Genomic DNA, 14,285 nt, shown 5'->3' on the forward strand with positions numbered 1-14,285 from the left:
TGTCTGGGGCATGATCCCAGGGTGACATACCTGTCCATGAAGTTTCCTGCTGGCCTGTTTCACTCCTTCTAATTAGCACTTAGCTTCGGTCCCTGCTCTGCCAACCTGTTACATGTAGAGGGATCAGAAAGCTGATCAGATGGAATGGAGCTGACTTAGCCATATGGGAGTTATATCGGTAGCATCTTAAATGGATAGAAAATGATGCAGGGAAAAGAAGCGTTTGGGAGAAGTGACATAAAAGGGAAATCAAAAGGAATGTGGGAAACAGGCTATTGGATAGAGAGGATGCATGAAAAGGAAAAGAGGAAAGGAAAAGAGTACAAAGGGAAGAAGAGAAACAATAGTAAGAAAACATTGTCTTGTATTTGTCTCTCACCATGGAGTTGTTAGAGAATGGTAGGTTAATGCAGGGGATGCAGAGGGGGGCACTATGAAGCACACATCACAACAAATCACCTACAAAGCATTCTTAAATCATAAACGAAGCAAAAACCTCCATCATTTCCACTAAACATGCTCTTCTCATGACCTGTGAAAGCTTTCAGCCTCTGGAAAGGGAGGAAGGGGGAAGAAGAAGGGAGGCCTCAGCCATTGGCTTTCAACAGTCACCATGAAATTAAAGCACTTAGATTTTTTTTATTGCCCAGGGTATACAAGTAACTCAAGTAACTGGTGAATTAGTTAGGAATAATAATGCTCAGTTAGCATGACCTTGCAAAAATAAAATAACCTGCACAGGCAGAAAACAATCTCCTTACTCCTTAACATTGTTTCTACCATCACCAGTCACAGTGCAAAACAATTTCTGCTTCAGTACAAGAACCTTGCTATTCATAATATGAGTTTAGATAGGAAGACTAGCAGAAGAAAATAAACCCTATTATATTTAACTGAAACCTTAGATTTGGAAGTAAAACTTTTTGACAAATCCCTTTTCATTAAAACATGCCCATTTCTCAAAACTGAATTAATTCACAGACACTTGATGCCAAATCTCTTCAAACCCAAGAGAAAAGTAAGAAAATCCAGAGCTCTTAGAGGCTAAAAGCATAATTCCTATCCACAAATCATTTCAGGTGCTTTGATTTTTATTATAAGTCAGAATTAAAATGAACTTCAAAACAATATAATATTCTTTCTCCACCTGTGTTGACTCCCAGTACCAATGTTGCCTGTATATATATCCATATACTCAGGTCTAGATGCCTGTGTTTAAGACCAGAGAGCAAGAGGAACACCTCTGAGTAAATCCCGGGGGTGGGGGGAAGAATAACAGAAAAGATTTTCAAAACAGACCGAACTAATAAGCTCAACATTCTTTACATTAAATAGTTAACTTCTGCATTCTGCTTTAACTGCTAAAAGTATGGAAAGTGTGGGTATTTTTCCCCTTAAAATTTTCCTGTCTGTAAATGGTCACATTCCATTCATCCTCCTCTGCTGCTACTTTATCCTTCTTTGTGATTTTGCTCCAGTTCCTATCTACTTTTGCTTTTTTCTCCTCAAAACACACATGAGACTTCAGGACTTCCCGAAAGATGTTCTTAAGCTTCCCTGATCTTCTAAAACTCAGCATCATTTCTGTCTGTCTCTTCTCTTGCAAGATCAAATATGTCAATAAAAATGGTTGGTAAGAATTGTTTTCTGCTGGATATGAGATGGGTCTCTTCACTTGAGACAAACTGGTTTTATAAAGGTCTAAGTCTCACAATGACCAAAATTCAGGCCTCTAGCCCGATCAACAATAAGTGTCTTTCTCTGTGAAAAGATGTAATACATCACACATATAACTGCAACTATACTACAAAACCAAAAATTATTTCAGTCAGTATTCTCAAGGGATCATTTATGCATTCTTAGACTCTGTTGCCCTTGTATTGTTGCCTATTAATTTATGCCCCCACATAAAATAAAAAAGCAGTATCAGCTATCTATATCAGCTTCACCCTTTTCAGTTAATTAGCTTTAATTCTTATTTCCCAATTAATAGGTCTACAATAATTTCTTTTGCTCTAAATATACTATTTATATTTTCTCAACTACAAAAGCCATTGAGAAAACTGCACATTGCTTAATCCAGGAAAGTCAGTTTAATAACAGGTGCAATAAACATTCCATAAACCCTGAAATTTGAACATTAAATTAGACTAAACAAACCTATCCCATATTTTAAAGATGAAAAACCTTTATAAGCATTTATGCAACAAAATTAGTTTTTTGTTGGGTTATAAATTTCTCAGTATGCTAAATCAGAAAACACAAGTTCTAGAAACACAAAACATATCAGATATTAATTTCCTGTAACAACAGCAAAGAGATATTCTTCAGTAATTTCATTTCAACTGGAAAAGGTAATTTCAAATTTAGCTGTAGTAACTCTGCATAGCTTAACCTCTAATATTCAGGAAAATAGTTCTGAGATGCCTTTACAATTGCTTTAGATTTTAACAGCATTCCAAGACATCATAAGTACTTCCTACGAAAGTATGAATTTTCTTTACCCTAGTAGTTCTGCTTTGAATTCAAAATAGCTATATATTGGGGGGGGGGGGGGGGAAGTGGTCTAATTACTCAGTTAGTTTGTGGTTAGCTGATGTAGAACTTTCAACAGAGAGGTTAATCTTATTTCCAGATGAGAGTGTCATCACCCTTGCTAAGATCTACAATATAGGAGGTAGACCAGAAAAAAACTGTTTTATCTGGAAAACTAAATACAAATGTTTTCTGTGAGTAACTGTAAAGATAGAAATATCTGTCAAATTTAAAATAATAATCAAAATCAATTCCTTGTTTTACAAGCCAAAAAAAAAGTCAACATGGATGATGTTACAGTCACTATCTGTGCCAATATACAATACACATTGCAGTGTATCCATTGTATCAAGTCAACAGGAGCAGTAGTAGGATGGACGAGGCCATGCTACTGACTTCCTTTAAGGCCACCTTTCCTGCTTGAGAACCATTTACATTAGTTTTTCTGGTTGTCTGCAGTTCTTCTGGTGACTTCTCCCCAGCCCAGTAATATATCTTTATACTGGGAGACATGGTTCAAGAATATATCATGCCTTAATTGCACCAAAAAAACACGAGTCACAAATTTTACTAGAATTTTAACATATGAACATCCTTGAGAAAGAAAAGTAATCCAAGAGCTCAAATCAATGGTTGAAAGATTCACAGAACTCATGCAGTCAGAAAAAAATCCTCCCTTATTTAGCAGCACATGATAGTACACACACGAAAAAAAACATGAGCTGATTCCTGAAAACTACCACCAAGGATTAATCCAGAGTCACACATAATACAAATTAGATTGCAACCAGTTGAATTTCAGTAGTCTGAGGAACTGGAAAAATCAGAACCAACACTGCAAAGTAATCCTGACTGAAACAAAGATCAGGTAGTAGATGGGACGATGAGTGGGGAGGGAGGGTGAGAATTTCATTTGAGAGTGAAGGGAGAAAAATCCGTTTTTACACTACTTACTCCTGTAGGCTGAAATATCAGTCCATCCACTTCATGGCTAACTTCTCTGGCAAAGCTTCCTTCCAGGAGCTGTAGAACAAAAGGAAAAGAAATCTTTTTTCCATAGAGAAATATTTCACTTAGAAGCCTGCACATCAAAGCAGATTATATGCTACTACTGCAATCATTTGCTAGTAAACTGCTTATTTATGGTTCAACATTAGAGCCTGGGAAATGTCAACATAGAAAGCTTCAACAAATTAGCAGTTTTTACAAAGAACACTCAAGGCTGAAACAAGTTTTAGGGAGGCGAATCCTTACAGTTCTATTCAAGGAAAATGCCTTTGTCCAAAAAGAAATACAGAGAAACCAAGATGATTCTATACACTAAAAGATAAAGAAAATCAGTTCTGATACAGAACACCACAGTCATTTGTGGCCAAGTAAAAAAACACATTTGCCACTTTAACATGCAAGTAGCACTTACTTTAGATTGAAACTATGTATGGAAAAGTATTTCAGGGCATCATTCAGAATTCATGTTTGGCAGACTCCCTTGACTAGGCCATAACCCAGTAACACAGCTACGCTACTGCAAAAAACCTGTCTGAATTAATTTGGATCTTGAATATTGTGGTTTACATCTCCAAAGACTGTAAATTCCATATGGAGGCGAATACATCCATCAAGATGCATTTACCAGAGAAAAACCATCTAACTAAACAAACTAATGAAACCAGCTAGTCAACAGTTGTGAGAATTGATGATACACCTCCACATTAAATTATGACTTGCCTAAGGATAAGCAAATAACCAATGAGAACTACAATTTACACTAATAGCAAAAATTAGGAGAATTACCAAAATACCTCTTTATTAATTTCAATTTATGTTTTACTGTAGAGATGAATAATCTACCCTGAAGTTGCAGGTGGTTTTAGTAACATTTGAAAAAAAACTTTGACATTTAAGTAACCACATGGTCATAAACATAGCAAATACAGAACTCAGTAAAACAGTCAGTTCTGAAAGCAACATTTTGGCCTAGACTGTTAATTCTGTAGCATTTCCTTTCTGTAGTTCAACTTAACTCAATGGCCCACAGACTAATTTATTCAAATGAAGCCAGTAAAGGGCAAAAATATGAAAGGAGTTGAGAATTAACATTTGTATCTTATTATGGGCTGTACAACTCAAAGTAGTGCACTTATATGGTTCATGGATCAAAAGCCCAATGGCCAAATATTTCAAACAATAATAATATAACATGATACTTCACTTAAACATGTAACTGTTTGCACAGAATAATTGATCTTTTTTCTATAAAAATCCTACTTTTTTTCCTTATACGCATAGTCATTAGTATATTTGTGCTCATACCTGCATCAACAAATACAGCTTTCACTATTCTTCACATATTCAACCTAATTGAAAAAACACACTCTATGAGAGTACTTTCAAGTAGTAAAATACTTTAAGAATATTTGATTCCAAGTAAGAAATCATCCAGCGAAACTCAATTTTTCAGTAAAGAAAGCCCATACTTGGAACTTGAAGTTGTAGCTTGCATTTACCTGCTATCATTTTGAATTTTACAGCTGAGGCTCACAGTGTAATGCATCCTTTACGAGATGTCTACCCAAAATACCAAAAAAAAAAAAAAAAAATTCCCAAATTCTTTCATAAATTCATTGTTACTCTTTGGTTCATAAGAGCAATGAGTACACTGGAAAAATTATAAATTATAAAATGCAAAGGAATCCCTCTTATCAACCTGACACCCAGTTTCAGACTTGAACTCGTTCTCATTTTTGAGGTCTACAGTGTCCTCATGAAGACATCTGCTCCCAAGTGTTAATTAGATATCAAAGACAAAAAGATTTTAAAACCAGAGCAAGCCTCAACAGATAACTAAACCTCTTTGTACTCCCCGTTATTCTGCTTTCAATTCTCAGTTATGCTGCTTTCATTCTCATTAGGTCAATTACAAGTATTTGATCACACTCTAGAAGAGAATTTTAACTAGAAAGGCTTAGCAATTTGGGGGAGGGGGAGAGGGAAGTGGGAAGGAGGGAATGGAAATTTTCTCTGAGCTTCTTCCCATACATATTTTCTTGAGAATTAAACTATTTAGAGGCTGCCTGTGAACAGCAGAATATATACCCATTGAATATTGCAAAGTTTGGAATGACACAAGAATGAGCAGAAAAGGAACATTTGACATATAAGCAAGTATTTTTGACACTAAAAAAATAGTTGATATAAGGTTTTTAGGTTTATGAACTTAAAATGCAGCTATCATGGTTCATCTTTTAAAAAACGATGTTCAACTTTCCACACATGTTAAAATTTCTAATTAACTTGAACAGTACAGTCTTTTTTTAATCGGCACCATGATAAATGGCACACCTGCTTGGCTGGGATGACTGCCAGGGATCAGATAAAATGCAATGCATCTCAATGACATTTTATAAAAGATGGGTAAATGAAGCATGCAAGCCAATTCTTCTGGCATGCTATTCCTTGTTGCCTCATGGCATCTATTTCCACCTGTGAACCCCTTCGTTCACTTCTTGCAGCTTCCTGCTTCCCCCTGAATATTGCAATAAACCATATACTCATACTACACTGTATTATTAAAAACTTTTCTTACTTTATAACTAAATCCAATTTAAAAAATTATTGCTACATCTAATAATATTCCTCTAATGAAAAGAATGGTATAATTGCATGGAGTGAATGGAGCTGTATGACAAGTAACAGAATTTTTCCTTGCTCTTTAACCACTGAGATGAGGATGTCACCAAAGCAGCACTAATAACCTGCTGAAGCTGATTTTGCTAGAACACTGAACCAGTCAGCAGTTCTTGAGTGGATAATTGAAAAACCACACTATACTTATCAATAAAGAAATCACTTGGCTCCTCCAGCAAGAAGAGAAGAAAATTTCGGTGCATACAGATTCCACATAACGCTAGTAGGTTTTTATTAATGTTTCTATAATTCTGAGGCAAGCCACATGATTCTGACAAGTTTTCACATGTTACTTTATTCATAAAAAAAAGTCCAGTAGCTACTACTGTGCCTTTTTCTTTCCCTTACAAAAAACCTCCCACGGAAACACAACATGCTGTGAGAGTTATGTAGATTCCAAAACATAATAATGAGTCTGCAAAGTCATACTGACTTTCTACAAAATAATTTGGCTAAGGTCCTTGCACACAACTATTATCAATCTGCTGTGTCACAACACGCAAATATTCCTAACCATTTTGTCCAAATTTCTGATTCAAAACTGATAGTGCTTGTTAGCCTACTGAAATACTTGGAGACACAGAAAAAAATCCCTTTGAATTTTATAATACAAGACAAATATATTTCCATTTTCCTTGCTTTTTCAATTTCAGAACTGCTATAAGCTTCATTCAGTTTTAAGTCAAGCTAGAGGAACTCTGCCTGCACCAGCCCCTAAGCAGTTTTTCAGAGCCACCTTCGAATTACTGATCATCTACCTGTTCACTCCACAGCAAAAAAACTGTGAAAGGCAATACTTTAATCAAAAGTATTAGTAACAAACAAATTACCAATTGAATTGTCAGTTAGCTAGAACGTAAAACACCTTCAGACATGAGCCTACTGTCATTCCTAACTTCACAGAGCCAACACCTTCACTGGCTCAGGTTTCAGCCCAACTTAAAGGACCATCCTTTCCTCTGATGATGACAGCCGTCACCATCAGACTACAAAGTAATTCTCACATCCTGACAACTGTCAAGTTTTACAGACATAAGCTCATAAATCTCTGTACAGGTACTGCAGATTCTTTAAACTTATTATAGAGTCTTCTGAAAAAGATTCAGAAGTTCCCAGCACCAATAACCACCTGTTTTAAAAGCAAACAATTATTCTGGCTCCTCTCCTTTCACTTCTCTTTTAGAGATGGACTGTTCTGTTTTTAAAACAGGATATCACTCCTGGTTTATTTTTACATGAATTTGTTTCATCTTGCTTGCTAGTTTCTGTATTTTTCTGTATTTACATGACAACCTCTTCAATAGCCCTGTCTCATCTCAATATGCACTCTTTCATGAAATCTTAATTATCCAAGTTCAATATACAAATTATTTACTTTAACACTGGTTGCTGATATATTTAAGACACCCCAGAAAAAGTTTTACATCCAAAGTGGAAGGTACAAATGCTTTCAAATGTACAGTGGTTTAACAACATTCAATAAAACATACCTGAATTTAACGTGTCTGCTACTAAGAGAAGGATTTTCATCATATGTTTGCTAACCCACAAGATAAAAAAAATTAATCTCTATTATTACATACAGAAGTCTCTGAAAAAAGAGAGAATCACAAATCCAGCGGAAGACCTGTGTAATAAAACCAGTATTTCTATCAGGTAGCCTCCCTAGATTTAAGTTTAAAAAAAACCAAAACCAATAAACCCAAACCCCTGCTTAACAAAACTATTTTGCTTAAAAATCAGAACTGAAATCTGGACCTCCCTTGTTATGGGTAGAAGAAAAATATATTGAGAATATCCTAATACATAATATCTTCCAAAATACTGTTTTTGAATGACATCAGAAATCCTACAGAATTGACTTCTTATATTAAGATCAGTTAAGTTAAAATAATGCAAAATTAGTCTGGATCAGATTCATCCCAACTATCACACTTCCCAAAATCAGTGAATCAGTAACAGGCAGTGATGGAGCCATCATCCAAACTATTAACATTCTAAACTCCCAGCTTTCAAACATTATGTTTTGAAAAGGAAGCCTCCTGGAAAAGAGTAAAACATGCTGTTGGTGGGGTATAGGCTTCCTTCGAGATGATACACACGGTACTGTGCAATGCTTGAAAATATTATCAAACACAGCTTGATGTCAGCTGAAGGAAGCTGGTCCTTCTAAGCTATGGTTGTATTCTCTGCTCCTTCCTTCTCCCCAGAATCTTTCCAGTTTCCCCTGTCCTGCAGCATCATTTCTGTTTTGGTTTGTTTTGTTTCTAAAAGCAGAGAAGGTATCAAGAACTAAACAGCTGCTTTCAGTCTCAAAGCAAAAAGGCATCAAATAGCATGTGAGTAACTATATACTGGGGCAGGGCGGGGGGGAGTTTCATATATCATTTAAAAATAAAACTCAAAATCTCAAACTTTCCACAAATAAAAGTTGGCTAATTTGCATTTCAAGAGAAATAGAGCCCAAAATAAAGTGTTACAAGAAGTTTTGATTTTGGTTCATTGACTGAAATTACTACAAATACATGGTAAAACTTTCAGAACAGTCTTTAGTGACTCTGGGGAACACATGGTTTGGGGAATTAAAGGGATCACACACCTTCTGAAAAATGGAAAAAAAAGAAAGAAAAAAAAAACCCCGAAACCCTCAAACTGAATCCACTCAGACTTTTACCTTGTTCATACTCAGGATACCATTCACCTCACCTAGCATTAGCATTTGAAGTAAAACAGCTGACCAAAACAAATCTAGTGTAAATTAACAGTTTGGGGGGCGATGGGAGAGGATCAAAGACATACCTCTGGCAATTCCACTGCTTCCTTCCTTCCCTGCCCAAAACCAGACATAGCCTGGATCACCAGTTCAGACTAACTTTCAGACAGCTATGAGGATGAAACCCTCTCCTCTCACGCATATTTAAGTTCCTCTTCAAGTGATATGCTCAAGTGCCAAGTTAATTTTTTGGAAAACTGTACAGTCTCAAGTTATAGCACGCTGTGATAGAGAACAACGATCATTGTTAAGTTGTTCCAATGAAGTATTGCATGTGGAATTAAAAAATTAATGCCTATTTCTCAGCATTTTTTTTCTTCCTTCAACTTTTATTCCCTGTTCCTCTATTTAGACACTGACCAAGTCATGTTAGTGGTTTTTTGAGCAAAGAAACAAGCTTCACATTTCAAGCATTTCACAAGGAAGCAGATGTAACTCTTCAAATATTTCAATAATGTCTCCTCTAAACTCACAATTTTCTTCATCAACTGAAACCATCCCAGCTAGACTAGAAAGAATATTCCAGAAGGGCCATAGCAGCAAGAAAAAATGCACTCCCTTGTTCTCCTCCACAGGAGTCTCCTTTCAAGTTCTCTGGATACGTGAGCACTTGCCAAAGTATTTCACCAGCCAATGGCTCATTACAACTGGCTGCTTGACTCAAAGTGGCTCCTTCCAAGTAACTGTGAAGGTCCTGAAATCAAGGGCCATGGTCTCAGGAGCGTGACTTAACACGTGGCCACGCAAGTAAATAGTTCTGCTTGCACCCTGTGATTCCAAAAGCTGTAACTAGCATTTCAACATTAACATTTAGTTCCCTTACAAAAACACAAGTAATCCATCTCTCATTTATATGATTTCATGTTTTTCCTCCAAATCAGCTACAAAAATGTTGAATAGTAGATTTTCAATAATTTAACATGACCCTGTTTCCTTTGCATTATTCTAATTTCCTAATCAAAATATGATATGCTACCTTATGTCAAATAAATGAGGTAAAAACAGTATCAGTTGACGTGTATCTTTACAGCAGGGTAAAGTCCAATTCTACACTGCATCCTCAATTATTCATTGTATTTGGCTGTATTTATCTTAAAGATTTGGAATTTTTGTTTGCTGGGAAACCAGCAACAAAAAGGCAAGAAAGGAAATGCAGCATGATAACTGAGAGTACAGTCAGAAAACCACAGCTCATACTAAGTATTCTTAAGCTAATACACTAAAAAAAATCATGAAGTTACAAAATATTTCCTGGCCCATGCTAACGGTCTAAAATATGCATAAAGGAAGAGCAAGATCAAAAACTGTAGAAAATAAATTAAAAACTGAACTCCCTAAGAAGTAACTATTTAAAGAAGTTTTATATGCTAATTAAGAACCAACACATACTGAAGAATAACTGCCACATTTTCAGTAGACCAGTGAAATTATCTACTTTGCCCTAACTGCATAAGAACACAAAGTATAAACTTCTCACTTGCTCATTACTTAAAAAGAAATTTGATGCTCTTGGGCTGTAAAATCAGTGTATAATTCAAATTGGATGAAAATCCTTTAAAACAATTTATGCTTAAAGCTCAAATCCTAGCTTTCCCACAGCCATCCACTCAAGATGCTAATTCAAAATGTAAACAGAGGAAAGCTGAAAACATTATTTTGTCTGTATGAATACACATATCTCGAAAGCACTTGATATTAACCTATAACTCAGGACTAAACAAGAAGAGTAAAAGTAAACTCCAAAGGTTCATCTGTTTAACAAAATCACCACTATTTTGAACTGTGTCATCTGTGGCAACCGTTGAATCATACTGTGATGAAATTATACCAAATGACTGCATAAAGACACATGGGAATTTTCTCAGCTGATAAAATTAAAAAATACATACTTTTTGTAAAATACTATTTTACAGAAAGCTTTTCAGTTTGTTAATTTACTAGAAGCTCTGAAACCAATCATACTGAAAGACTAAGAATAACCTCTTTGCCAAGTTAATCATACAGAACATTTTGGCTCAAAAGACACTAAAAACACCTAATTACTGCAATGGATTTGTTCCCTATAAGAATAAAAGCAGATAATGGCAGCAATGTGAGACTGATGTTCACTAATATGATCAAGAGACTAATTATTATCCATGAATCATTTGTAGCGTTCAAAACTTGATTAATGTCAGGTCAAGTTTAACATGTGATAGGTTTTATTAGTAATGCTCGGCTATCCCACAGCTTGTCAGTTTAAGCGAGTGCCATCTGTTAGGTGTAGGAATAGCCAACAGCCACAACAAAAGCACAGTGGATACAACTGGTCACTAAGTACGTTTTAAGAATTCCATGAGGAAGCTACCCTAGTAATTTTAAACACACTAGACCAGAATCCAGCACAAAACCACCTGCTATACATAGGAAATTTGTAGCCCAAAAAAGCGAGCATGCAAGGCGGGCTTTTCTCATTTTAAAGCTTGACCAAAGGCACGTTTAGTAATACTGAATTCAGCTTCATGGATTGACAAGTCTCTAGTAACAAAAATTCTTTTGCAAGAGAAATATGTGTAGCTTCCTCTCCCCTCCTTCACCATCTTTAGCAAGCACTCCTGTACAGAATACACTGTTTTACCCTTTAAAACATCACTCATGGTATTCAAGTACATATGGCCCTAACTAAAGGCTCATGTAGCAAAACACTGTTAGAAGACAATGAACCTGAAATTCATATTCCACAAAAAGATGTTTACTGACAGTCTCCCACTTGTTCTAATTACAGACAATGGCAAGAAGAAACTTTTTCGCAGTAGGCTCACTTCCTAGTATTTCACAGCACTTTGCGGGTGGCCAGCTTTACCGTGGATCACCTCGCCCATGTACAGCCCGTTCACAGCTCTTGCAGCAGGACAGGAGCTCACCCGCGCACCTCCACTGAACCTCCACCAGCTCTGCGCTAATCACAGCGGGAGCAGCAAGGCTGAAATAACACGAAATGGCAACAGACAGGTGCATACACAGAGAGGAAGGAAGGTGACCTAATTCTACCTGGGTTTGCTCCGGCACCTATGTACTCTCCTCTGGTCTAAAAGCAGTTAGAAGCTCAGCAGGAGCATTGAAAGAAACATTTCTTTATGTCACAGCTACCACAGCTACAACAGCCCTCTCAGGCGTATTATAAATATGTTCTCATTTGATGGCTCTCTTGCATTCTAAGCAGATGAAGCTGAAAGGATGCAGATTCAGACTGCCACTAGCGTAACTTGCAGTCTGTACTTCAGCTCCAAGTGTTCTGTTTTCTGGCTAAGAGCATGATGTGCAAGGCTCCTAGACTCCTTGATGTCTTGATGTAAAAGCCAGGTATTCTGTAAGACTTGACGCTAGTAGGCCATAGACCATAAATAACATCATAATTCAAAGAATCATAACTACTGTACAGTTTCTTCCTCAACCATTTGCCCATATAATTTCATTGCCAATGACTGACAAGGACCCAAACTACTAGTGCCTGGGCAGTAGCATTCTAACTAATGACACCACTCTTCATTGCCTTTTAGAACAATTCTGCAGAAAAGTCTTTATCGGAGTCTATCCAGAACAGGAAGGCAATAGAAATTCCTGCTTATACTCATGTGATGGGGAACGAGCAACAACTCCAAGCAAGAAAGCCAAAGAGAGTCATTCCTTCTATCTGCAAGCTGTTTCACGACATGATTGAAGCACCTCTGAAAAAAGCACGTTATTCCACACACTGGACTCTCGGAGCTTTCCCAGCTCCTACGAGAACTGCTGCCAGTTTCACAAGGGAGTGTTACAGTCTGCTTTTTTTCACAGAGAACTTAAAGCAAGAGAAATTATATATATCATCTTCTGAAACCTGCTTCTTAAATCTTTTCTACTACCCCTCTAAAAGACTTAAAGAAAAGCCACTTCCAGATGTACGATTAGCTGAAAGTTACTGTAGCCTGTGATGGGATGCAATCTCCAATATGGAGAAGATGGAAGAACTGCACTAGCTTGATTTCATTACCCAGCCACAAGGGAAAAAAATGCTATAGTGAACAACAATAAAATATATTGTGGAGGTGGCGGAGAATAAAGTTTGATGGTTCTATTTTTGTTTTTTTAATCTCTTTTTGGTTTTGTAGCTAATTCATTAACTGCAGTCTTTAAAGATGCTACTAACACTAGCTATATGCCATGTTCCTTAATTATTTGGATAGAGACGTTTTAGAAAAACATAGAGCACGCTGCAGTAAGAGTCCCACTGAGCTATCACCAGTTTGCTTGTTCTGAATGAACAACTCCAAAGGTCATGTACTTAATATATTCAAAACAATACCCAAGAATAACACGAGCACTATGTGTGTTAATGCTTAATTTGACAGCACATCTGCATTCCTGAATTCAAAATAAGCATTAGGCATTTCTCACTGTCAATCTCTTCTCAAAAACACAATTGAGAAATTGACATCAATTAACTACGATGTTTTCAAATGCTTCTTCCAAGTAAGAGAAATAGGCTGCTTCAAGAAACTTTAATTGACTTTTGTGATAGCTTCAAAATGGGAGAAACATGGATTCCTCTAGGCTGTGAGGGAATGTCTCTGCCAAATAGCAATAGTATTTCATATTTATTTTGCCTGATGAAGATACACTTCATGGCTTGGCCATTTAATTTACTGTGCTCTTGCCAGCTCTCTGTTTCAACCTGCAAGGTACCTTCAGTTTTTCCTTTTAGGGATTGGGATTTTGTCCATATCACTTTCCTCATGCTGTCCTACCTGGCAGGGCACACCTGCCTGAGACTAGAGTCCTGCTGGAGCTGGAGGAGGTTTAATAGGTGCCACTAGCAAATTCTTTGACCTGTTTACAAATCTAAAATCTGTGACATTCCTGAATGAATGGCAGATACTCAGTGAAGTCTGTTACCCGATGTCCAACTGAGCAAGATTCTCCCACTAATGTTTAGAAGGTCCCTAATACTCTTGAGTTTGATCAAATACAACATTCAAAAGTTCTTCTGATGTCAAAGGAAAAAACAACATCGTTGAGTGCAATAGGGCCAAGTACATTTTAATTTGTTGTCTAAATGATCTTCCAGTGTTACAAGCTTGATAGAGTTTAGCTGTTATCCAGCCCCTACATAAACTGCCACAACATAATCCAGTCTCTAGCTGTCAAGAACATGGACAAGCCTGTTTTAATTAAATCAGATAATTAAGGATCATGTTTTATTAAGCATTTCCACTAAGACTCATCAACAAAGACAAATTTGTATATACAATAATTCAATTAGACCTAAAAT

The 14,285-nt window shown here is 36.5% G+C and overlaps 1 protein-coding gene across 2 annotated transcripts in view; it reads right to left on the reverse strand.

The window, feature by feature from the left end:
- RNGTT (RNA guanylyltransferase and 5'-phosphatase) overlaps positions 1–14,285 on the reverse strand; it is a 184,192-nt gene that overhangs the window by 90,214 nt on the left and 79,693 nt on the right. For both annotated transcript variants that reach the window (XM_075046597.1, XM_075046598.1), the window contains exon 12: positions 3,490–3,558. In XM_075046597.1, coding sequence (XP_074902698.1) covers positions 3,490–3,558 — 69 coding nt within the window. The remainder of the gene's footprint in view (positions 1–3,489; positions 3,559–14,285) is intronic.

The sequence above is a fragment of the Buteo buteo genome, chromosome 15 (genome assembly GCF_964188355.1).
Source record: "Buteo buteo chromosome 15, bButBut1.hap1.1, whole genome shotgun sequence".
NCBI classification, from domain to species: Eukaryota; Metazoa; Chordata; class Aves; order Accipitriformes; family Accipitridae; genus Buteo; species Buteo buteo.